Below are 26,000 nucleotides of genomic sequence, written 5' to 3' on the forward strand. Positions count from 1 at the left end.
CCGTTTTTCTTTCATACTAGTGCCAATCCGGATTGAAAATGAACACCGACCAAAACCAGGATTGGAGACAAAACAAACCATTTATAACCATGCATGCATGCCTCTGCAAAACATCACAGAAAAAACAGATTTCGCATCTTATGCCGAGTGAGAGACGCCTTAGGATTGCCAACATTCAAACCCATTGTGATTCTGTGAGCACTGAGTCCACTGTCGGTGAGGCTGGGAAGAAGGAGGATAAGTGGCAACACAGACGAGATGCCATGTGTTGAAATAAAGAATGTGAACCTACTGGGTCTTGAGTCTTGCCTATTTGATTAGGAGGTGTGGTATTTTTTTTCTTCCGTTGCAATGCAGGTGCTCTTTTGCTAGTTATTCCCTATATAAAATGAGTATCTACAACGTAGGGATTTACCGAAGGGTGGACACTAAGATAAATGGTTGAGGAGTATTGGGCACCAACATGAGCATCGGTACAGGAATGTGTAAATGATATTTATTTCGTAAAGTGCTGAAGGGCGTAATGGTCGTTTATTTGTTAAGAAGTTAATTATTTGTAAGTGATGGGGCCAATTTTATACGCAACCAAGAATCCCAGCGCAATCCTATACTCTTTTTGTGAGAAGGATATGAGCATGCATATGAGATTATTTGCATAAACATGCACAAAATGGGTATCATGGACAATTGATCTAGCTGATGATCAGATCGCGGAGTAGTTTGGTATGTGTCCACGTGTATACACCATGTCTAAACACCATGTACTTTGCAATAAATGGGGTAAATACGCAGAAAAGCATTATGTACGACTGCTTCCTCTGTAAACAAATATAAGAGCGTTTAGATAATTAAAATAGTGATATAAACGCTTTTATATTAGTTTACGAAGGGGAGTATAAGATAAAAGTACATGATTTACATTTGTAAAATACACTAAAGATGGTTCCCATGGCAACTGTGCTAGTCAATTTGAAAACCTATACTATTTCAGCGCTCCTGGCTGATCTGCACATCCTAGTTTTCTCTTCCAAAGCATGCGTATACGTTGGTGCTGTTCCTCCCCTGCCCTGCATATATTCTTGTTTGCGCCTGCTGCAGTGCTGCGTGCCTAACCTACCACGATCGATAATTTAAGTGGCCCAGGCCAAACGGCCGGTCCTTGTTTGCAACTGCAAGGACGTGCTACGGCATAGCCATCCTGAAATCCTTGTTGGTTCTCCCTGCCTGATGGAGGCGACTCGGCTCGCTACAGCATGACGTCGCGGCGCTTCTTGGGGTTGGCCGCCTCCGGGGCCCCCTTCCTCATCATCGCCACGAACTCCGTGTAGTTGATCCGCCCGTCCTGCAAACGATCAGCCAGGCATCTTCCAACATTGTCACGGCATGAAGAGAGCAGAAGCAGCAGCAGGCGAGAAGCGTCGCGAGTCAACTTACGTGGTCGGCGTCGACCTCCGATATGATGTCCTTGATGTCCCGGCCGTCCATCAGGCCTTTCTCCTTGAGGGCCTGCTCCAGCTCCTCGATCGTGATGTACCCGCTGTTGTCCTTGTCGAAGTACTGGAAGGCGGTGTAGAGGTGCTCCTCCCGGTCCATCCTGTTCATGTGCATCGTCGCCGTGATGAACTCGTCGTAGTCGATCATGCCGTTCCCGTCCGCGTCCGCCTGCGACCACCCATTGCCTAATTAATTATTAAGCGGCAATCCAAGGTGCCAATCTGTAAATCGATCTCGCGAGCTCTTCTTACGGCCTCCATCAGCTGCTGGACCTCCGCTTCGCTGAGCTTGGTGCCCTTCTTGGCCAGCCCCTTCCGCAGCTCGTCCACGGTGATGGTGCCGCTGTTGTCCGAGTCCATGCTCTTGAACATCTCCTTCAGCCCCCTGATCTCCTCCTCCGACAAGCACCCCGCGATCACCTGCCAAGCACCATTCCTTGAGCTTTCAGAATTCGGACTTGCTCAACTAGCTTGACTGAAAAAGGATCACAAAGTAAGTAAGCACCCTTAGCGCCGCCTTCTTGAACTGGTTCATAGCTGTGAACTGCTTGAGCCTGCCCAGGACGGCGTTGTCGATCAGCGTGTCGGGCGCCTCGCCGTCCTCTTTTATCCATGGATGGTCTGAACAGCAAAGGAAAAGAAATATTGCAACCATGTATGTATGGATGCAACTTGCAGAGTTGCAGATGCAGAGCATTGCTGAAATTCAGAAATGATGACACGCTTACTGAGGACGTCGTGCGCGGAAATCCTCCTCCTGGGGTCGGAGGTGAGCATCTTCCTGACCAGGTCCTTGGCGCCGCCGGAGATGCGCGGCCACGGGTCGCTGTTGAAGTCCACCTGCCCTCTCAGGATGGAGTTGAAGATGCCGTGCTCCGACTGCGCCCAGAAGGGCGGGACGCCGCAGAGCAGGATGTAGAGCATGACGCCGACGCTCCAGATGTCGGCCTGGGGCCCGTAGTTCCGCTTCAGCACCTCCGGCGCGATGTAGTAGGCGCTGCCGACGATGTCCCTGAACACCTCTCCTTCCTTGAAGAAGACGGAGAGGCCGAAGTCGGTGGCCTTGAGCGGCGCGTTCTCTTCTTTGCTGAGGAGGAGGAAGTTCTCGGGCTTGAGGTCGCGGTGGATGACGCCCATGGTGTGGCAGGTGTGGATGATCCCCATGATGGTGCGGACGAGCGCCGCGGCGGCGCGCTCCGTGTAGTGGCCCTTGGCGATGATCCGGTCGAAGAGCTCGCCGCCGGCGCAGAGCTCCATGACCAGGTGCACCGCGTGCTTGTCCTCGTAGGCGCCCTTGAGCTCCACCACCCCGGGCTGGCCCGCCAGGTGGTACATGATCTGCACCTCCCGCCGGACGTCCTCCACGTCCTCCTTGGTGGACAGCTTCCGCTTGCTGATGGTCTTGCACGCCAGCTTCTGGCCCGTCGCCTTCTGCGTGCACAGCGACGTGACGCCGAACTGCCCGCGCCCGAGCTCCTTGCCGACGTTGTAGATGCTCTTGACGTCCTCCATGGGCCGGCCGAGGACGGGGCCGATCGGGGCGGGGGGCTTGACGTGCTGCGGCGCGGTGGAGGGCGACGCGGAGGACGGCCCGCCGGAGCTCCCGCCGTCGGGGCGGGACGAGCCAGAGGCCGCGGGATGGGACTTCCGGAACCACCGGCAGCACATGGCCATTGCCGGCGCGGGGGGTGCTCGCCGGCGAGCGGAACGTGCCGGGAACTTGGGGATGGTTCCCAGGTAGGCATTGGGCGCGTGCGCCGAGGAATTTGGAGGGCGCCGCTAAAAGGGAGGCGGGGAGGGAATGGCGGGAAGGCAACGGCTTCGTGCGTCGGCTTCGGTTTTTGCCTTTTTGCCCAGGACAGAAAAATAACGGACGCTTCCGTATGCTTATATCCACTTGGATCAAATGTCGTCACCTTTGGAAACTTTGCATACTTCGTATGTTATATAATTTTTTGGGGGTAAACCAAGTTTATTATTCACCAAAATCCACATAATGTGAGATACAAATTTGATCATGGGATTGGCCAAACAAAACGTGGCGTTCTAGACCTAAAGAAAGTGCAAACTTGGCTAAACTATGAGCCTCATAATTAACTACATGACTTTCAAAAATAAATTTACAAGTAAAAGAATAAGTTTGAAGTTTGATCGCTGATAATTGCGACGTCCGTCTTTGAGGATGGCTCTGACTACCTCCTTTGCATCCGAAGCTACCACAAAATGATGTAAGTTGAGATTTTGTGCAAGGGCTAGGGTCTCCCTGCAAGCTAAGCTACCTAAGTATGTACCATTTTCATCTCCAATGACAAGAGCTGAGCTACCTAAGTATGTACCATTTTCATCTCTGCAAACAGCTGCGGCCGTCCCCCCTACTCCCTTGCGGCATCCGGCAACAACAGTATTTTTGCATGACCCGTCGGCGGAGCTCTAGGGCGCTGATTGCTAGCATTCGAAATAGTAGTCTGGCCTTGAGGGGAGGAACGACTATTTTATGTGATCAAGTCCAGCTCCTCAATGAACCTACTAATGAAACAATGGATGGATTGGGGGCTCTGAAAAATACCCTCTTAAATGGCCTTGCGCCGCGCTGCCCATATCGCCCAAAGAGTGACAGAAAAGCTTGACGAATATACCATGTGATAATAATTCCATGAGGGTAAATAGCCACTGTTTTGCATTAGGTTGTGTAGTTGTCACCAGGTTTTGCGCTAAATCCTCATTCACCAAGGCCCATGTGCACCTAAACATCGTGCATTCCAGAAGGGAGTGCCTCCATGAGTTGGGTGAACCGCACATCCCACGGGAATCCGAGTCTGTCATATGCCGATGTGCTCTAATGTCATTAGTCGGTATAGAATGTTCGGACTGTCTCCAAAGAAACATTCGAACCTTGGCTGGGACATGCACCTTCCATAGGCTTTCCCAGGATTCTTCTTCAGTGGCAACAGTAGAGAACCCGGCTCTATTTTCCAGCCAAGCCTCTCTCTGTCACGTAGCAACTAGCATACGGTATGGGGACTTAACGAAAAAAATCGTTCTTCTCATGGCTCCTACTCCAAAAGTCCTCAATGTTCGTCGTGCATAGGGGAATTCCAAGGATTACACGTGCATCCATTGGCATGAAGACCGACTCAACTTTCTGTCTATCCCAAGTCGTAGGAATTAGGAACTTTTTTTCAAGCGAACAATTCGGCCCCCTTGAGGGTTCGATGGAACGAACGTTTATGTTCGCTGGAACCAAACCCACAGGGCGAACCGCCTCCCTCTCTGTACGATGTTCTCCTAAGGTGCCCAGTTAAGCCAGAAAAGCAAGTTTACCAGTACTATTACTAAGCCTAAAAAATGTTATTTGGACCTTTCTTTGAATAGCTCAGAAAAAACAAAATGCCATGACATTTATAATAAAAATGCCATCATATTAAAATGGACCGGATAAAAATGCCTTCAAAATTAAGTTTGCAATGGCTTGATAATGCAAAACGATTTGTTAGTGGGGATATGTTCATACAAAAGTTTGGCATGTCTTAGATTTAAATATCTTATACAGATAAAAGGTAGCAATGATGTTTATACACAAAAGGGAATGTCCTAATTCGCCATTGTTTCATAAAAATGATGGGAAAAAAGATTGAAAGAAAAATTGTCATGCTCTAGTGAATAAATCTACCACATATTTTAGAAAACACAAGTGTGTGATAAGTAATTAAAAATGGCATGCTTGTAGGAAAAAGTTATACTACATTAAGTTCATAATATGCCATGATGTTGAAATACACTTCTTGGCAATGTAATGTAAAATATTTGTCATGGTCTGGGTCTAGAAAATAGTGAGTACCTAAAATTTCTCATGGATGTAACTAGACAAGGTCCAGTTGCAATTGCCATAGTCCAAAAAAGTTTGAATACATAACTTGCCATGGTCATAGAAAGTAAAAAAATGGACAGACTTTTTTTGGTAAATAGTCACAACGAAATTAAGATGAAACTTTTTTTGTAGACATGGCAAATTTTGACAAATATTTGTAGTTGTCATCAGATAGTAGATATATCAAAAAAAAGGGTTTCAAGAAAAGTAATGGCAAAAAAATTATGAAAATATTCATGTAAAAAACTCTAATTTTCCATGGTGTGTATACTTAATTTGCCATGCTACCTACAAAAAAACACCATGGTCTAATTAATTTTTTTGCCATGGTCTAATTAAAAAATTTCCATGGACTAAATAATGAAATTGTCATGCTACCTATAGAAAACTACCATGGTTTTGATTTATAAAATTACCATGGTCTAACTAATATATTTGGCATGTTACCTATAATAAAACTACCATAAAGTAACTAATAAAATTGTTATGGTCTAATTAATAAAAAGTGTCATGCAACCAACAAAATAAACTACCATGATCTAGAAAGTAAAAATGTCATGGTACTTACAATAAAACTACTAATGTCTAATTAATAAAATTGCCATGTTATAAATAATAAAATCTTAATACTCGAAATAATAAAAGTGGCATGTTACATATAATAAAGATACCATGGTCTGATTTATAAAGTTGCCATGGTCTACATATTAAGATTGCCATGGTAAAAAATGAAATTACCATACTACATACAACAAAACTACCATGGCATGATTTATAAAATTTCCATAGTCTAACTAATAAGAATGCCATGTTGCCTATAGTTAAATTACACAAAGTCTAACTAATAAAATTGTCATGGTCTAAAATAATAAAAAGTACCATGCTACCTGCAATGAAACTGCACAATATAAATTTAGGAAAGTTTCTTCCTAGGAAAAGATGGTGACTTTTGGGGATTTTGTAGTGGGAACATGACAAACTTACGGATTCATCATGGGCACATGGAGAATTTAGGACTTCTATTCTTCGAAAAAAAGGATTTCAAATTTAGGGTTTTGCTCTTTGGTAAGATGAGAAATTTGGGGATTCTCTTCTTTGATAAGAAGGAAATTTTAGAAATTTTCCATGGGCTAATGCCAAAATTAGGATTTTTTTTCTATAAAGAGGCAAGTGAGGGAGAGGAAAAAAATTCCCAGAGAGAGGAAGAGGAAGAAGATGTCGCACTTTTTTTCCATGTGTCAATTTTTTTGCCAACTCAGCCTGACAGGTGGGCCCAATCAATTAGTGACGTCAGCAAAGCACTTAGCATTTCCCATCAGTGTTTTTTGCCACTGTCAATTTTTCGGTTCGGTGTGAAATGCCACGGATTGTAAAGTGGTGGTTTTCGCTAACCGTGACACGAAAGTGATGGTTCCATGCATTTAACCCTTGATCATATAATGAGGTTGACTATTGCACTATTCTTTTTTCTACCTTCTTTTTCTTCAATTTTATTATAGTTTATTAGGAGCACGTGTAGAGGTGTACTACTGCATTAGTGCCCACTCCTCTCTTTCTTTTCCACCCATCTCCCTCACATAGACAAAGAAGCTACATAAGCGGGTTAGTTTATAGCCCCTTCTTATACTTATCCTAAGCAAAAGTACTCCCTCTGTACCAGTACATTAGGCACATTACGAAAACCAGTAGTTCTCAAAACTCTTAGGCGCAAATAGCAATTAGTGATCCTAGTTTATCTCCCTTCTCCATCGGTAACCGATGTGCATGCTAGGTAATTAAAGGCTGGACCACTACATGCCTATGGCATATACTGTGATTGGGCATAGAGTTGCATGTCAATGTATGGGATTAAATCAGGACATTAAGTCCGGGAGTGGAAGGAAGAAATTAGCGCTATGATTGGAACGATTTCGGGTCAAGTTTCTCAACCTCGTCCAATATGTAGCCACCTAAGTCATGTTGCACCTTCTAATGTACCTAATGCACTGGTATAGAGGGAGTAATAAGTGTGTAGACAAAGGTAACGAATGTGCAGGCTGAAACACATGACCCTTTATCTCAGGGAGGGGGAGCACCTATATATATAAGAAAGGATTAAGGGCGTCTCTAACACCGACCCCCAGACCGCCTGTATCCGTCTGGACGCAGCTGTCCGGACCCGCAAGCCATCCACAGCAACCCCATTGGTCTGCAGAGCAGTCCGAACAGCCACCTTCCCGCAAACCATAACCAAATCAGGGGGCTTTGCGGGAGTCCCGGCACGAACCACATAAGACTTCGGCACACCAGGACCACCAAAAACTAAGGCCACACCGTTTCCGTGGTAAAATCCCCAAATCTCGTCTTTCACCCCCTGCTCTCCAGCCAATTCATGCCCTTTTTCGCCGCCACCTACACATGGATCCGCTGGACTCGCAGGAGCACCCAAAATCCCCCAATGTTTTTTTGTAGTCTCCCCGTGTGTGTAGTGTGTTCTTGAAGTTGGAGAAGAAGAACTTCACCGTCATGCATTGTTGGTTGAAGTTGAATGGACAACCCAAGTGGAATCTCCACATTGCTAAGAGCGCCACCCATGCCATCGAGGAAGAAACCGGTGATCCAACTGACCCATCGAAAGAACCACCCAAGAAGGTTAGAAGAGGGTTTTGGGGAAAGAAGTGTGAGGAGGATAAGCCGAAGCGAGAAGATGTGGCGGCCATGATAATAGAGAGGTTCCAAGACATCTTGACGAAGAAGGAGGAGGCATATGTCAATCACTCTGACGTCAAGTTGGAAAAAAAGGCAAGGAGGTTTAACTTGTTGATGGAGGCGACCAAGAAGAAGCTCAAGCTCGAAGAGAAAAAAGGCCATGCTCAAAGAGAAGAAGGTGAAGATCACAGCCACTGCGGAGGACGCGAAGATGTTGACCTTGAAGATGGAGGATTTAGATGATGACGCAAGAATGGTTGTGTAAGCCGTCTATTTCAAGAAGTTGCAGTGGCAGAAGGATGAGCTGGAGAGGGCGGAGAAGGAGGAGAAGGAGGCGGAGGCAGCCGAGATAGCAATGACGATAGATTGAGCATGGAGACTCGAATTGCCAATCCGGCAGGACAGAAAATCCATTTTTTGCATGGACTACCGGACTGATATTCTTTTGTGACGGGGCATATAAAAACTAAGCATACTTGCCTCCTTTTGGTTTTAATCAGTCGATGATGTGATCCAATGCTGGTGTGATCTAACACGCGCTATGTAGGGCTGTCGGTGCATGGAAGAGGTCATCACGATGGAGGCTGGTGAGGGCGGCAGGCAGCACAACGGGCTAGAGGCGTTATGGCAAGGTCGGCCACTAGCTTCATGATGGCGGTAGCCTTGTCGAGATGCTTTGTATTTTCCAATGAACTTTTATAGTACTCCTAAGAGCATTTAGATCACTACTTTATAGAGGGAATATATCTTTTTTTATTTTTTTCCAAACTCACGTTGAACATTTTTTGATTGGTACAAAACGTATTTTAAATAACAGGAACATTTGTTTACATTTTATTAACTTTAAAAAAATTGATGAACATATTTTTGATAAACTTTAACTTCTGTTTTTAGAATAAAAATTTGTGTTTTTATATTTTCATTCAAATTTTTTTAAATTCCGCAAATAGGTTTTTGAAACCAACATTTTTTAATAGTCATGGTCACTTTTTTTTAATGTTATGTAACACATTTTTTCCTAAAATTATGCTAACATTTTCTACCATTGTATTAACTTTTATTACGAATGTTAAAAATATATTTTTTAAATGCATGACCATTTTTAAAAATGTCGTGAAGTTTTTATATGAAGGCTATCTACATTTTTCTTAAAGTTTCGCGAATACTTTTTATACTACATGTACACTTCTTAAACGCGATTCCTTAGAATTGAAGTAAAATATTATTCCATTTCATAAATATAGTAAAAAGGAATAAAAACCATAACAAAAATAAATAAAAATATGTGCTAGCGCTCATCCTGTGCTGGGTCCCATTTATGAAGCGCCAGAGCCGTGCCCTTTCTTTGTCTCGCTGCAGGCGAGACGAAGCCCCCCCCCCCCCCCCCCCCCCCCCCCCCCCCCCCCCCCCCTATCAACCCTCCTTCGTGAGCGTGCTCTATTTGTGCGCCAGGGCTATACCTCGCCAGCAACGAGAGGAGCATTCATCTCTCCTTTGTGATTACTGCACTCACACCTTAGCCGGCCGACTACTCGAAGCATTTTAGCAAGTTTCTATGGACTTGTTCTAGAACCTTTTGATTGCCTCATGTTCTCGTCATTTCATTTCTCTATTTTCCTTCTTTTTCTGAAACATGTCTATTTTTTTCAATTCATGTTGTTCATTTTTCACATACATGCATAACCTTTTTTGATACATATTGAACATTTTTCAAATACACGATGAACTTTTTTTTAAACATGTCCAAACATTTTTTTCAAATAAATGTTGAACATTTTCAAAGAAACATTAAACATTTTTTTGAAAGTATGAAACATTTTTATATTACAAGAACATTTTTTGTACATTATATGAATATTTTATAAAAATGTCACAACATTATTTTGAAATGTGTGAACATCTGTTTTCAAATGTAACGTAATTGTTTTTGAATGCTAACCATTATTTGAACATAAATAAACATTTTAGTTACCTTGTATAATTTTTTAAAAATGTCACAAACACTTGTTCGAAACACTTGAACATTGTTTTAAAATTTTAAAAATAATAAACGGTACTCCCTCTGTCCCATATTAGTTGGCGTCAAATGGATGTATCTAGACGTATTTCAGTGCTGGATACATCCATTTGAGCGTCAATTAATATGAGATGGAGTGAGTTAGGAATTTTTTTTCTCAAAACATTTAATAATATTGTTTAAATACCATGCATATATTTTTGAAACAGGTGAACTGTTTTAAGTGTAGAGAACATTTTTTGACTTTTTTTAAAGTTGCACGTATATTTTTTTCACACTGCTTGAACATTTTTATATGTGCATTCAATGCTTTTAGTTTTTGAAATAAATTAATTTCTAAAACATATGTATAAAAAATGAACGAACGAAGAGATAGGTCATACTGGGCCGGGCTACTAGAGGCTGCGCTGAGGCGAGCGTACGCTATGTCTTGCAACAGGGACAGCAGACAGGAACGGTTGGATCGAGCATTTGATTATGTAAATGTGGGCCGTAGGGCGGGCCATCTCTCTCTTATTGTCTCAAAAAACAAAATTCTCTTTGCGCATCCTAAACAGTTTGTACCGCATCGCTGAGCTAGCACAGGAAATGCCAGTTTATTAGGCGGCCTTTGGTCCTTCCCCTTGCCCCCACATTAGGTGGGGGTACGGGCCTTAGGCCCGTTAGACTGTACAAATGTATGTATGTATACTACACTGTACAGTATTGTTGTACTTGTACAATACAGATAGAGATGTAAATATAAATTATAAAAAAAATATTTTTTTCATCTTCTTTGTTTTCACCTCTATACACCACCGTTACACGCCTGCATGCAAATACACCGATACTACGATCCTTCAGAAGACAAGAACAAACTATCACAGAATCAACCTCAACATACAAAAAACTGAACGCGCATCTGATGATAACTCAGTCTCAGCTTCCGCTAAAATGAATCATACTAACTTGAGGAGGTCATCCTTGGTGGCTTTCCTCCAAATTTCCAACGAATCTTCCAGACATTGTTGACACACAAGAGGTGTAAAGAAAAGTAAATCAGTGGTACACGATGTCACACACAACGACAAACTGAGTTCTTTTTTTTCCTTCTCTGATGAAGTCTTCATCAGTCTTCCCAGGATATTGCCAAGCTCGGATCCTTCGGTCTGTGAAGAAAACATAAACTATATGTGAAGGCGAGAAATAGTCAACTTGTTCCCTCGGTTAGCTTTGGCTGCACAAGACATGAAATAATCAACAAAATCAAAGCGAAGAATCAAACAACCAATGTTACAGACAGTTACACATCAAGTAGATATAATTTCTAACGTGAAATTAGTCGTGCCTAGCGCTATGATCAAATGGGTGTCACATTCGCAGATGACACCATTTAAATGATAATTGTTTGGGAAGACATGTTTTTCTTAAAAAATATCTTCAGCTTCAACTACTTCTAGTTTGCATCTCTAGGAGACTGTAAACAACCCAAAATCATGCCGATTGGAGAAGCTGTTCTGTCTGTCTTCATGCAAGCACTCTTCAAGAAAGTAATTGTTGTCGCTTTTGGTGAGCTGAAATTACCGCAAGATGTAGCCGAGGAGCTGGAGAAACTATCCAGCAGTCTCTCAGCCATTCAAGCTCACGTTGAAGATGCTGAGGAGCGGCAGCTGAAGGATGAGACGGCACGAGACTGGCTTGCCAAGCTCAAGGATGTCGCATATGAGATGGATGACTTGCTCGATGATTATGCAGCTGAGGCCATTCAATCCAAACTAGAAGGACCGTCCAACTACAACCATTTGAACAAGGTTAGGAGCTGTTTCTGCTGCTTTTGGTTCAACACTTATTTATTCAACCAAAAGATATTACAAGACATAAGGAAGGTAGAGGAGAAGCTCGACAGGCTTGTCAAACAAAGAATATTGGCCCAAGCATGATCTGTATTATGGACAGGAAAGAGATAAAAGAGAGACCTCAGAGCAGTTCAATCATCGATGACTCAAAGTGTGTATGGAAGAGAAGAAGATAAAGAGATCATTGTGAAGATGTTGCTCGATCAGAAAAACTCCAACCATGCCATCCTTTCTATTCTTCACATAATGGGTATGGGCGGACTAGGGAAGATGACTCTTAACACAGCTGGTGAGCGGACTAGGGAAGATGACTCTTAACACAGCTGGTCTACAATAAAGGAGCATATTCACTTAAGGGTTTGTCTGTGTGTTTCAGAAAATTTTGATCACATGAAGCTTACCAGGAAAACCATTGAATCAGTCAACAGTGGGGTCTCATCGGTAACAACCAACATGAACTTGCTTCAAAAAGACCTCTCAACAAAGCTAAAAGATAAAAGGTTTCTTCTAGTACTTGATGACGTATGGAATGAGGATCCTGAAAAGTGGTATACATATCGCCGTGCTCCACTTACTAGGGGAAAGGGAAGCAGATTCGTAATAACCACAAGGAACAAAAATGTGGGGATAGTAATGGGCGGGATGGCTCCATACTATCTCGATCAGTTATCTGACAATGATTGCTGGTATTTGTTCAGGAGCTATGCTTTTGTAGATGGTAACTCCATTGAACACCAAAATTTGGTACGAATAGGCATGGAAATTGTAAAGAAGTTGAAAGGCCTGCCACTGGCTGCAAAAGCAATAGGCAGCTTACTATATTCCAAGGATACCGAGGATGATCGGGGAAAATGTATTGAGGAGTGAAATATGGGAATTGCCATCAGATCAGAACAATATACTACCAGCTCTGAGATTGAGTTACAATCATTTCCCGCCCGTACTGAAGAGATGTTTTGCATTTTGCTCGGTCTTTCACAAAGATTATGTGTTTGAGAAAGACAGGTTGGTCCAGATATGGATGGCCCTTGGGTTTATTCAGCCACAGCAGAGGAGAAGAATTGAAAGACTGGAAGTAGCTATTTTGATGAATTACTAAGAAGGTCCTTCTTCCGATATCACAAAGGTGGATATGTGATGCATGATGCTATGCATGATCTAGCACAGTCGGTCTCAATTGATGAATGCCTCAGACTGGATGACCTTCCAAACAGCAGCAACCCTGCAAGAAGTGCCAGACACCTATCATTCTCTTGTGAAAATAGAAGTGAGACTTCATTTGAAGCCTTTCTTGGATTTAAGAGAGCACGGACACTTCTACTGCTAAGTGGATATAAATCAACGACGAGGTTTATCCCCGGTGATTTGATCCTCAAGTTAAGGTACCTCCATGTGCTTGATTTGAACCGACGGGACATTACCAAGTTGCCAGATTCTATTGGAAGCTTAAAAATGCTACGGTATTTGAATCTCTCGGGCACTGGTATTGCAATGTTGCCTTCATCAATTGGTAGGCTCTTCAGCTTGCAAATACTTAAGTTGAAAAACTGCCATGAATTAGGTTGCCTCCCACAAAGCATAACCAATCTTGTAAATCTTCGATGGCTAGAAGCAAGAACAGAGTTGGTCACAGAGATATCCGGAATAGGCAACTTAACTTGCCTTCAACAGTTGGATGAATTTGTGGTCCGTACGGACAAGGGATACAAGATCAGTGGATTGAAGACAATGAAGGGGATCCGAGGTCATATTTGTATTAAGAATATCGAGAGTGTGGCTAGTGCAGAGGAGGCAAGTCAAGCTTTTCTCAGCGAGAAGACATTCATCAACATCCTAGACCTTGTATGGTCCGATAACAGGAACTTACCATCAGAAGAAGTAAATTCAGACAAAAAGATACTTGAAGTCCTTCAGCCAAATCATGAACTGAAGGAGCTAACTATCAAGGCATTCGCAGGCTCCTCCTTTCCAAATTGGTTAAGTAGTCTTTCCCACTTGCAAACCATCCACTTGTCTGATTGCACGAAATGCTCGATTCTACCAGCGCTGGGAGAGCTGCCTCAACTCAAGTATTTAGATATTGGTGGGTTTCCGGCCATTATTCAAATCAACCATGAATTTTCAGGTACCAATGAAATTAAGGGGTTTCCAGCACTGAAAGAGCTCTTATTTGAAGACATGACTAGTCTTGAAAAGTGGGCCTCTGTAACTGATGGTGAATTTCTTCCGTCCCTCACAGAACTTGCAGTTATGGACTGCCCCCAAGTAACAGAATTCCCACTCCTCCCATCAACATTAGTGAAGTTCAAAATTTCTGAAACAGGGTTCGCTATTCTTCCAGAAGTCCATATTCCAAATTCTTGGTTTCCATCGTCGTTAGAATGCTTAGAGATTCATCAGTGTCCAAATCTCAAATCCTTAAAGGAAGGACTGCTTAACCAGCAATTATTGGCTCTCCAGCAGTTAACTATCACTCACTGTTTAGACCTAAAGGAAATGCCAGTTGAAGGATTCAGATCCCTAATTGCTCTTAGGAGTCTTCACATTTATGATTGTCCAAGGCTGGCACCATCAGGACATCATAGCTTGCTGCCCTCCAATCTTGAAGACTTGCGCATCAGCTCTTGTTCCGATCTTATTAACCCTCTTCTTCGGGAGCTTAATGAGCTCTCTTCGCTGACACATCTCGCGATCACCAATTGTGCTAGCCTTCATTCTTTTCCAGTAAAGCTCCCTGTCACTCTGCAAAAACTGGAGATCCTCAATTGCAGTAATCTGATCTACTTGCCTGGTGGTCTCGAAGATGCACCGTGTCTATCAGCTATAACCATCTTGAAATGTCCTCTCATACCATGCTTACCAAGGCGCCTTACAAAATCGTTGAAAGAACTGTATATCAAAGGATGCCCATATCTAACAGAGAGCTGCCAAGAAAACAGTGGAAGAGATTGGCATAGAATTGCTTATGTACCAATCATGGAGATCGATGATGATACCAACATATACAGCCAGAGCATATGGAAACGATTATCCTGAATACTTCACAGCATTACAACACAAATGGTATGAACTAGATGTACTTTTCTTCCTTTTTATTGCCTAAACATGTTTTTGTACTAACTGTGAACTGCGTACTCAAACCAATCCTCTACAGGAGATTCCGTATTCATTATTTCACTTATTTTCGCACGTTAGCAAAGAGAGATACTAAGGTTCAAATCTCTCGTGTGTCAAATAGCAAGCAATAAATTACACATTAGGAAACTATAGCAAACATCTGCAGCAACATCATATATTCAAAGAAGAACGAAGAAAAATAACTGGATCTCCAATTCGAGTAATAAGAATGTAATAACAAAAGAAAAACAGCAAAGACTACATCATTTGCCTCATGTACCAAGAATAAACCAGCAAATACTAAAGTTCCCAGATCACAAGAATTTTTTACAGATCAGTCATGTACCATGGTGAGGCCACATCTGTTCAGAAAATAAAACCTAAGATTTAGTTTGCCCATGCACTGTCCCCGCATACATAGTAGTAAGTATTTCTAATCAACGTTACAAAATAGTGTTGCATTACATTCTGAGTAGCGAATTCCAGAGTGATGATTATATACTGCTGGGCTATTAGAAATTGGTGGCTCTTTGTACATATGCATCGACTGCCCACATGATGCAGTTCATTCAAATTATAAAATAAAAAACCTAAAAAAGGTTCTAGTACTCACTTGTGCAGTTCTTTTCTTTATTTCCAGATTATCGTCTGGATTCTGCAAATAATGTTTGGACGGTGGTGATATCTCAAGAACAGTTTACGTCCCACCTGCCATCAGAAGACCAATTTGAATGTGCAAAACTCGAAGGACCAGAAAACACAACCAGTACTTTTTGAACAAACTATAGTTTAAGCAGAGGAAGTGAAAATACATTATTATTTTCTCGACATTGAACAATACATATACTGCCAGTTGCCAGATCTCCTTTCCCAAATATATGGCATTCCATAATTTTAAGATAGGCTATTTTCAAGATCATGCACTACTATGTAGTACCATCAAGGGTACTATAAGTGAGCTAGCAGAATAAGATACTAATAGTTTTACACATGCCTTGTTTATTGTGCAAAACCAGAATGGCATCTATTTAGGAACGGAGACGGTATTAAACATTGGGAACCTGACCTTTCAATGCACTTCATCGTCTCATATCAAAAAGTCTGGCAGCTCCTCCAGGCACGGCTAACAGCCTCCACCATCTTCCAATGCCCAATGGTACTCAGTTGCTGAAATCCTAACTGGCAGGGTTTTCTTTTTTAACAGAAACTGTCAAGAGTTAGGTCACTAGTCATTGATAAGATAGACTGCAATTATGTGATGGCAAGTTAGAGCTACGAGAACAGCGGCATGCACCAAGTACAAGTCAATCTGATTCTCCATGGAGACCAAAAGAATCAATCTGAAACAGTTAGCGAGAACCCGTGAGCTTACAGCGTCCAAACAAAATGGTGGGCGCGTTGCAGATCCGCTCTGCCCTATCTTTTCTCCTCCTTCCTCGCCATGGGTTCGTAGCGGTGCGAACAGGCCGGACGAGGCGAGGCCGCCGGCGGCGGCGGGTGTGAGCTGGGCAACGGGAGCGGAGTCGCGGTTGCAGGCATCGCCGCACGCGAGCGACGGAGTGCTCATGGGAGATGAGGCCCAAGTGTTGGTTTGATCAATTTGATATCAATAGAGTGGGCCGAGCCCGCGCAACCACAGTTTCCCACGTCCTTTATTTTCCACACCGTAGCACTCCTATGTTCTAAAAAAAAAGCACTCCGTTGTTTTTTTTAGCGTTTGTACCGCATCGCTAGCCTACCGCAGGATGCGCCGGTTTATAAGGTGGCCTTCGCCTCGTCCCATTGCCCCACAGTAGGTGGGGGTACGGGCCTACAGAAAATGTACATACAGCCCTTTGTACAGTCTTGTAGATAGATGTACATACTGTTGTGTTGTACATTGTACAATGTATGTATGTAAAAATACAGATGTAAATTAAAAAAATATTTTTTCCATCTTCATGTGCTTTACCACTATACCTTACCACATCTGGCCACCAAGTACACCACCGTTACATACTTACATGCAAATGGAGCATACAACGATATAATTCTTCAGAAGACAAAAACAAACGACTGCACAACCAACACCTCGACAATACAAACGACCATAGGTATTTGCCCTGTTGAAGAATTTGTCCGATTAATTATTTAACTTGCCGGTTAATCCATACTCGTAAGATCATTGAGTAGCCGATAAATTGATAAATCATTTGATTAGTTAATTAAATAGCCAATTAGTCTATTAATCTCCTACTCGTCAGTCAACCGAGCAGCTATCAGTTAACAATCTCCTCAAAAAAAAGCTCAATCATGCATGTACCTTCATCCATTACATACACAGATACACTACACTTGTAAGGAACTGAACTGGGACCTGCCTGAATCTGATAACGGCCGGATGTTGAAGAGGTCATCCTTGGTAGCTTTCTATTTTTTTTTCAATTTTCCATCCAATAATGGCCAGCTTTGCTGATTAAGAGTGTTTAAAGACGGACTTGACAAATCCCATCTCTCAAACACCCGCGAACACGACCGAGCACGTCCACGAACAGTGACCGGCCACGCTTCAAATTAGCCACTTTGCATCCGAGTCTCTGATATTTCAACCCCTAGATTCATACAAAGTATGCAAAAGAAATCCTATGAACTACCCTAACTAAGCTTCGTCATCTGAGATGACCACGACGTCGGTGTCGGGTGGACGGGTGCGTAGGAGGGCTCCGGCTCCTCCTCCTCCTATCCGACCTCACCCATGTAGGCGAACATCTCCTCCTCCTTCATGGCGTGTTGCGCCTCCATCTTTTGTCGGCGACAGCGTCTCGCCTCCACAACCGACTCCAAGTGGAGAGAATCGAGGATGGCCTGCTGCTCCGTCTACAGATCCACATCCCCAGCGTCCCCATATCCTCCTCCTCCAACTTCGCGCCTTGTCCGGATCTACTCAAGGAGCTGCAGCCGACGCTACGGCGTTAAAAATGAATAGCCCCTTATCCGGCGGCATGAGGGCATGGCTACTAGTGGTAGCGGACGGGGAGTGGAAAGTGGCGGCGGCGACGGCGGACGAGCGAAGGGAAATGCGGAGGGGTAGGGTATCGGTGCCGGCGGTCGGCTTAAATAGCCGGGCTAGGCACTACACGGCCCGTCGAAGCAGCGCCACGTGGCTACATCGGTCCGACGAAGGAGACAAGCTTCGGACCGCCGGGTTTCCGGACGATTCCACGTGGGACCCCGACATGAGGAGGAAACCTAGGTTCTGTATCAACTCTACACATATGAGAGCTTTAGTGGAAAAATAGGAAGATGGGCATATGGTTTATTTCTTCGTGCTACAGTATTAATGCCTAATTGTGCCTAATCACGCCTAAGCTAGAAAAGCCCAAGTAGGTGGCCAAACACATAATTAATGTCTAGTGCTTCTTTGAACTTTGCTTAATTAGAAGTCGTTGAAAGAACGGTACATCAAAGGATGCCCATTTCAAATAGAGAGTTGCCAAGAAAACAGTGGAAGAGATTGGCGTAAAATTGCTCATGTACCAATCATTGAGATCGATGGTGATACCAACATACACAGCCAAAGCATACATCCTGATTGCTTCACAGCAGTACAGTGCAAATGGGACGAACTGGATGTACTTTTTTTAGGGAAAATGTTACAGCCCTGCCTTTTATAAACTAGATGTACTTTTCTGCTTTTCTATTGCCTAAACACTTTTTTTTACTATGCACCTCGAATCAATCCTCTACAGGAGATTTCGTACTCATTATTTCACCTATTTTGCATGTTAGCACACAGAGATACTAAGGTTTGAATGCCTTCCGTGTCAAATACGTAACAAGCAATAAATTACACATTAAGAAACTAAAGCAAACATCAGCAGCAACAACATATATTCAAGCCTTGCATTCAAAGAAGAATGACGAAAAAAAGCTGGATTTCCAATTCGATTAATAACAATGTAACAAAAAAAAACAGCAAAGACGACATCATTTGCCTCATGTACCAAAAATTAACCAGCAAATACTAAAGCTCCCTGAATTGTGAACTCCAGACTGATAATTATATACTGCTGGCAACAAATTTCACAAAAATATCCATGAAAACATCCACTAGAAGTTAGTGTACGTGGTTCTTTGTACACATGCATTGCGTGCCCACAGAATGCAGTTTATTTAAACAAAATAAAAGCAAAACCCTAAGAAGGGTTCACACACTGAATCGTGAAACTTTCCACTATTTTCAGATTATCGTCTGGATTTTGCAAATAATATTTTGACAATCTACTGTATTTAGGAATGGAATATCATCAAGAGTATAAGTGACGCAACAAACCAAGATACTATGGTTGTACACATGCCTTGTTTAATTCGCAAAACCAGAATCGCATCTACTCCCTCCATTCCTAAATATAAGTCTTTTTAGAGATTCCAATGCGGACTACATACGGAGCAAAATGAGTGAATCTACACTCCAAAATATGTCTATATATATCCATATGTAGTCGTAGTGTAATCTCTAGAAAGACTTATATTTAGGAACGGAGGGAGTAGGAATGCATGGGGTATTAAACATTGGGAACCTGACCTTCCTTCCTGCAGTTCATCGTCTCAAATCAAAGTCTGACAACTCACAGCTAACAGCCTCCTTCAAATCAAAGTCATTAGTCACTAATAAGATAGTACTCCAGATTGCAATTGTGCGAAGGCAAGATAAGATGCATCCAGTACATATCACCGGGCAGACTCCAAATCCTATGGAGATCAAAAGCATCAACCTGAAACAATTAGTGAGAATTGTTGAGCTTACAGTATCGAAATCGATGGGCGCGTTGCAGGTTCGCTCTGCCCTATCCCGTCTACTCCACCCTCGCCATCGGTTTGAGGCGATGCGAACAGGCCGGGGCGCAAGACGGGGCGGCGACGATACGACGGCGGCAACGAGAGGGGAGTCACGGCGCACACAGCACCGCCGATGAGGGACGGAGTGTCACGGGGAGGCTGCGTCTGGGGGATTTGTTTTGTACTAGTGGTTGGGGCGCGCCTCCTCTGCGGTCCTTTGCGCACCTGCCTTGATTGTGCAGTTGTGAACGTGCATATGCGTGCCAGAGTAGCTCAGTTGTTAAGATATAAATAGAGTTAACACAAGCTTGGCAGATAAGTGTTCAATCATTAGGCATATCAAGGTAATAGGTCCATATTATCATATAGTAGGTGAGAGTCTTACAAGGTGGATGGTAGAGGACAACATTAAATTGAAATCAAAGCCTAACATGCTCCAAAAGAAAGGCAAGGAGAAGAGGAATGGCAATCAGGTGGTCATCAAACCCCTTGTACAAACTTCAAAAGATTAAACCCTACTCATGAAAGAAAGAGAAATAAATTCTAAGAAAACAAACGATTGGGAGGACAGGGGAGCAGCCAAATTAAAGGATCTTCTCATTGCTGCATCGCCGACATCCACTGGAGCCACATCTCGCTGGAATTGTCCAAGCCATATTCTTCCATCGCACCACCTCTTCCTGTGTTTGCCGTCAGGCCTGGCTCCTCATCTTGAAGCACAACATGCTTAGGTCTATGCTAATATCTTGCGACTTGAAATAATCTAAAACCAACGGCATTATGGTTAGATAAAATGCATCTGAGTATGGATTGACATGTCGAGTATCACACGGTAGTCCACATAATAAATATACAGGACTCCAGAGATTGCTTCTATAACACATGGCCGGCAGTAGAAATATCAAAGCACCAACCTCATAGTTAAGGGATCCACCCTCCTCGAGAGACAACTTGGCTTCCTGAAGACAATCATTTTTGGCATACAGCTCATCCAACCACATTGGCCTGCTCCCTGGAGCACAAGCATTGCATCGCCATTCGCCGAAACACTTTACGAGATCTCCCTTTCTATAGTTCTATTTCCTGCCATCCATCATGTCCATCATGCTCAATCATACCCTTGCTAGCACATTTCCCTGGTGGAAAGAATCGTGTATTAGAGTCGTAACGATGGCATTGCTTAGCTTGGTGCTATTTGAGCAAATTATCCTATAGAACTACTGGCATATACATAATATGATTAAAAATAGCACAGTTTGATGGCTTTTGAATTGAACATCACAATTACCTAGATTATTTATTTAACAGGGAGTAATCTTGCTTTTTAATTGGGTCTTTAATTTTTCATAAAGTACATGCTTAAAGTTGTTGATTAAGAGCACACTCTGAGAAGATCCTTGAATTTAAGTTCTAATCTAACAAATGGAAACTAAGTAGTACTGATCCTTAGTTGCCAAAAACGGCGGGAAGATGAGCGCCTCATGAAGGATATGGGAATGGACGCATACAGATTCTCCATGAGAATTTTTCCAGGTATGATATTTTTCAGCATGTAAAGTACAGGATATAACACTCACAGGGTTAAATGACTCTGCTCCGTCAACGCCCACATAGACTGAATAATCCGCCCAGCCTGCAAAAATCCCAAAAGGCATTGTTATCAGACTAATTCGAACTGAGATAACTAATTCAATAGAAACACACAGTAACAGACTAAATGGTGCTTTAGTGCTTCACCTCCGTAGTAATACTACGTAGGGGTCAGCGCCAACATACATGTTGGCATTCTTGTAATCCTGCTGCCCTATTGTTGCCCACTGCCCTACGGACGGCACATGAGGGTTTGGAGATGCCACCACACCATTCAGCCTGCCATTGGGTGCTGCTGAGACCTGCACCACGATCCAAATTCAGACAATGGAACGCCACCATAACATCATACAGCGACACAGCCCAATGGTACAGTGGACAAATGAACGCCAGCATAACATCATATTAGCAAAACAAATGAGCATGCAGAACACATCTGGCACAAACACTTAATAAACAACAATATAATTTATTTATGAACACAATTATTAGCAGCCAACAGATAGACTTAATCTTATTAGAAATAGGACAGTTTGATTTCATAACATAATTGTGTTCTTTCATGAGGCACAAAATCTGAAGCATTTCAATCTTCACTCCAAATAACAATAGCCAACGGCATGACTAATAGACTATCAAGAAAAAACATGCTTTAGGCAACCAAAATATAAGATAGAATGTCTTCCTGCAGATTAGCAACAGGAGGGATATATGAGCATACAAGTTGTAGTCCAGCTTAGATTGCACCACACACCTCCATTAGCCAAATGACCCATGGCAGTATAGCTATTAAGTATCTTGAAAATCTTTGTAGCTGCAAAGCATACTACAGATGAGAACACCATATGCAACAAAGTTAGTGCCACTAGATAGGGAAAGTTGATCTCTTTCAAGCATAACACACACTGCAAATCAGGGCAAACAAAACACTTAACAATGCTACAAAAATATGAAATGGATATTTGCCATAGAAATAGAATCCATCATCAGTACTTATAAGCACAATAGCACATCAATGAAATTATGATAGCACTCCAGAACAAAGCATCACAAATAGAAGTATGTTGGAAAGATGTTACTCAATCTTTTTAGCGACGCATTCCGTAGCAGACCAGGTCTCGGCGGTCGGTGGCGACGCCCACGACTGATAGGCGTGTGACGAAGAGGGAGGGGTAATAGTGCCTCCATCCTCCTAAGAATAATGCTAGCTAAAAATTGCACGTATGCAAGCTAATACCTTATTACAAAAGCAGCAGCATCTAATCAATGTAATTACACATAAAAATTATTCATATTATATCAAGGCACATCACTGTATTCACTCTCGGTGATATCATGCATGTCCTTCAGTTTATTCAGATGATCATGGGCATGGTGTGTTTGGATTAACTAAGCTAACATAAGAAACTGTGTACTTGCACAATGTTAGATCATCACTCGCATAACTGAAGAGCATCGCATGGCAGCAAAATTCTTTGACGAAGTTGATTCAAATGAAGGTACCAGTTACCCATTCATGAATATACTTCACATTGTACAAAAAAAACATGCCCTTCCATATCTTTCTGTTTTGATATTACCTTGTAGAAATATCAGATGGCAGTCAAATTGAACACGCATTTGGGTCGTTAATGTCAGGAGTATTGTTGAAAAAGACCGGTGTACTAATATTCGCTGCATCAGTTCAATTAGGGAAACAAAGTTCATTGCATCATAAAGACCGGTGTACTAATATTCTTTTTGAGACTTATATTTAGGAATGTAGTGTCAGTGCTACATCTACCTGGCACTTCTGGTGAACCTTTCCCACAGATTTAGAGGAAGGACATATTCATAGTGAAATCCAATAGAAAGTAGGCTAGCAAAATCTCAAAATGACATCTCCCACAATATTCAGAGTACAGTCAATACCATTAAGCATTTGGGTCGAATAGATTTGCATACAAAATAAATATGCAGGTTGGCATATGTTGATAGAATAAGCTGCCCCCTGAAGACGCTACAGAAATAGCAAGTGTATAGTTTAAAGTTTCACCAAACACTGAGGACTTAAGCTCATGAATATTTTTTTTCTCAAACACACACCTAAATGTGTGTTTCCCCTATTAGCTAGGAATTTACAAATACTCGAAAAAATACTACAAAACATGAACAAACAGGGCTCCAAAAGAAAGTATGTTTAATGATGATAAAACCTGGTAAGTTAAATCCTCAACTGATGGCTAAAATGGCAGACAGAGAAAGAGCATATCTTAACAAAATACCTTGTAGAGCGGCCTACAACAAACCTCCAAAATGATTAGCTGTATTCAATCATTCCTCAGTGCCTGCAGAAATAAAATCAAAAATAGTAATCAGGACAAACTCTTTTTTGCAGAAGTGCACTCTAAAATTCAGACCTAATGTTTTCAAAAATCTACTGATGCTGAAGAGGAGATAGCTTGCACATATTTGAAGAACTCACCATCATCCCGCATTGGCCATCCTAGCGAGAAACAATTAGATGTACTGAAACATAGTAGGATCTATATTAGAGAAAATTTGAAAACGCGTGTCGGTATGTGACCAGAAAATAAGGCCATAAACAGACCACAAGTACTCATTTAGATCATCATAATTACACCATGTTGAATGTGGTGTTTTTCCATGCTGGATTTTTTCTACCTCCTACCAAATATAAGAGAACCATCTCCATTACCAAGAAGCTTCTTCCTTTCCTTCAACGTTATATGTTGGACCCAAAGACATTTTTTCTTGCATCATTATGGGAATCCACTCCCCTGATCCCCTTCTCTGTATCTGTCTTTTACATACTTATTAGCTGTGAAATCTGTAGCGAAATTTTAAGAAGCAAACTATGACAGAAAAGTGTGAAGCATAGTGACAACAGAATTAGCTCACCCCTTCCTACTGCTGTAGAGTCAAGTATTTTTATATGATCTCTGGTCAGTGTGCTAAGCTGATCTTTAATTCCAAAGGCAAGTGCACCATCAGCATGTGGTTATGCAAAAATCATCACTGAAGCAATCATATCAGAAATCCATGAAAATGATCTATAGTGTGTACAACAAGAACAAGGGAAAAAGGACCACAAATGGGCATCCAACATGACCTCGGCCAGCAGCGGTGACCTTTTACATCATTCAAATCGACCTGCATATATAATAGACAACAATATAATTTATTTATAAACACAATTATTAGCAGCCAACAGGCACTTCAGCTTTTTAGAAATGGGAAAGTTTGATTTCATATCATAATTGTGTTCTTTCATAAGGCACAAAATCTAAAGCATTTCAATCTATACTCCAAATAGCATTTTCAGGATCGAAACTCCAACTTCTTAAGCTTTAGCTTCCTAGATTTGTTTACTTAAGAGTAAAGTGAAAGATAATCAAAATAAGAACTCATTCTGGCGAATTTAAGTTCATACTCTTATCACGACTTGCAGGGACAAGTTCATGCCTGTAATTACCTAAAATATGCAGATGAATTTCCAGTTTGCTCTTTTATGTTAGTAGCCCTGTACAATGGAAATTTGAGACATGTCAGCCACCGAGATCAGGAACAGCCAAGTCAGAGGGGAGACAAAATGGGGTTGGGGAAGGAGCCATGGCCCGTGAAGCAAGCCAGAAACTTTATCCTTGGGGTAACTACATAGCTCTCCATGGGCATCTCGAGATCAATAGAGGGGGGGGGGGGGGGGGGGGTGGGGGGGGGGGGGGGGGGGGGGGGGGGGGGGGGGGGGGGGGTAGCAAGTGACCATACGTAGGCTCCAGGATGAGCTGCAGGCCGGCGAGCGCGCTGTCGACCTGGTCGACCTTGGCCAGCAGCAGAGACCTTCCGTGTGCGCAAGGTCGACGACGGGGATGCGGGCTCCATGGACGACCTCCTCCGGGTGTGGCTGCTACCCGGCGGCGCGGGCGCGCTACCTCTCTCCTGCGGCGAGGCCTGCATGGGCGAGGGGACGGGGCGGCGCGGGAGCTCCTGCTGCGAGGTGGAGAGGCCGCGAGCGCGGGGAGGGCGGCGGCGGCGGCGGCGGCAACCCTAGCTGTGGGAGAGGAGGAGAGGGGCGCGTGTTTTGGGGAGGAAAGGAAAAGGGATCGACGCGACGTCCTGTCTCTCTATTTCTTCTCGACAAAGCGAACGAGAAGCGCCGGGCGATTTTTTTGTGACATGTACGCAACTAGACATTCAGTTGGCCACCGTGAACAGAAACGTCCTGCTGACGTGGACAACGCGAGGATGCGGACTCGTAAAGGGTTTAATTTGTTAAGGATTAATTTAATCCTAATAATCAATGCTTAAGTCGGTTGTTAAGTCGGTTGTAGTTACCGACATCGTAATCCTAACTGCCTTGTAAGTGGGTATAAATACCCTGTCTTCAATCAATGAGAAATAACTGTTCATTCCGATCATTCGTTCCCTCTCTCTTCCTTTTTCCTCTTTACACGTTATCACGCACGCCTCTACCGAGAGCATTAGGCCACGCAACAAGCGAAAAGGAATGGAAGAAGAACAAGAGAAGAGGACCGACGACGCCATGCTCGCCCCAACGGCGAGACCATGACGCA

The 26,000-nt window shown here is 42.9% G+C and overlaps 1 protein-coding gene, 1 long non-coding RNA gene and 1 pseudogene across 16 annotated transcripts; 1 reads left to right on the forward strand and 2 right to left on the reverse strand.

Moving 5' to 3' along the window:
- Positions 1–857: 857 nt before the first annotated feature.
- LOC125536615 (calcium-dependent protein kinase 14) lies at positions 858–3,249 on the reverse strand. Its single transcript, XM_048699858.1, has 5 exons — positions 2,222–3,249; positions 1,999–2,114; positions 1,746–1,913; positions 1,435–1,662; positions 858–1,342 (listed from the first exon to the last, which is right to left on the reverse strand). The coding sequence occupies exons 1-5, from the start codon at positions 3,165–3,167 to the stop codon at positions 1,247–1,249; spliced, it is 1,554 nt and encodes a 517-aa protein (XP_048555815.1). The 5' UTR covers positions 3,168–3,249; the 3' UTR covers positions 858–1,246.
- Positions 3,250–7,866: 4,617 nt separating this feature from the next.
- LOC125532979 lies at positions 7,867–15,101 on the forward strand (annotated as a pseudogene).
- Positions 15,102–20,175: 5,074 nt separating this feature from the next.
- On the reverse strand, positions 20,176–25,571 carry LOC125522483. Of its 15 annotated transcripts, none has more exons than XR_007289803.1 (11): positions 25,195–25,562; positions 24,902–24,949; positions 24,328–24,579; positions 24,091–24,225; positions 23,891–23,934; positions 23,691–23,753; positions 22,148–22,240; positions 21,574–21,728; positions 21,414–21,469; positions 20,751–20,972; positions 20,176–20,599 (listed from the first exon to the last, which is right to left on the reverse strand). It is a non-coding gene; the product is annotated as an uncharacterized LOC125522483 (long non-coding RNA). The 15 variants fall into 15 exon arrangements; XR_007289801.1 differs by having other exon boundaries at positions 22,148–22,252; XR_007289795.1 differs by having other exon boundaries at positions 24,017–24,225.
- Positions 25,572–26,000: the final 429 nt, after the last annotated feature.

Source organism: Triticum urartu, chromosome 1, assembly GCF_003073215.2.
Source record: "Triticum urartu cultivar G1812 chromosome 1, Tu2.1, whole genome shotgun sequence".
NCBI lineage: Eukaryota > Viridiplantae > Streptophyta > Magnoliopsida > Poales > Poaceae > Triticum > Triticum urartu.

Excerpts from the sequence above, each read along its gene's own strand:
- LOC125536615 (XM_048699858.1), bottom strand. The coding sequence starts at position 3,167 with ATGGCCATGTGCTGCCGGTGGTTCCGGAAGTCCCATCCCGCGGCCTCT. Across the intron at positions 1,663-1,745 it reads TCCAGCAGCTGATGGAGGCC|GCGGACGCGGACGGGAACGG; the intron begins GTAAGAAGAGCT and ends GGGTGGTCGCAG. Across the intron at positions 1,343-1,434 it reads CGGAGGTCGACGCCGACCAC|GACGGGCGGATCAACTACAC; the intron begins GTAAGTTGACTC and ends GATCGTTTGCAG.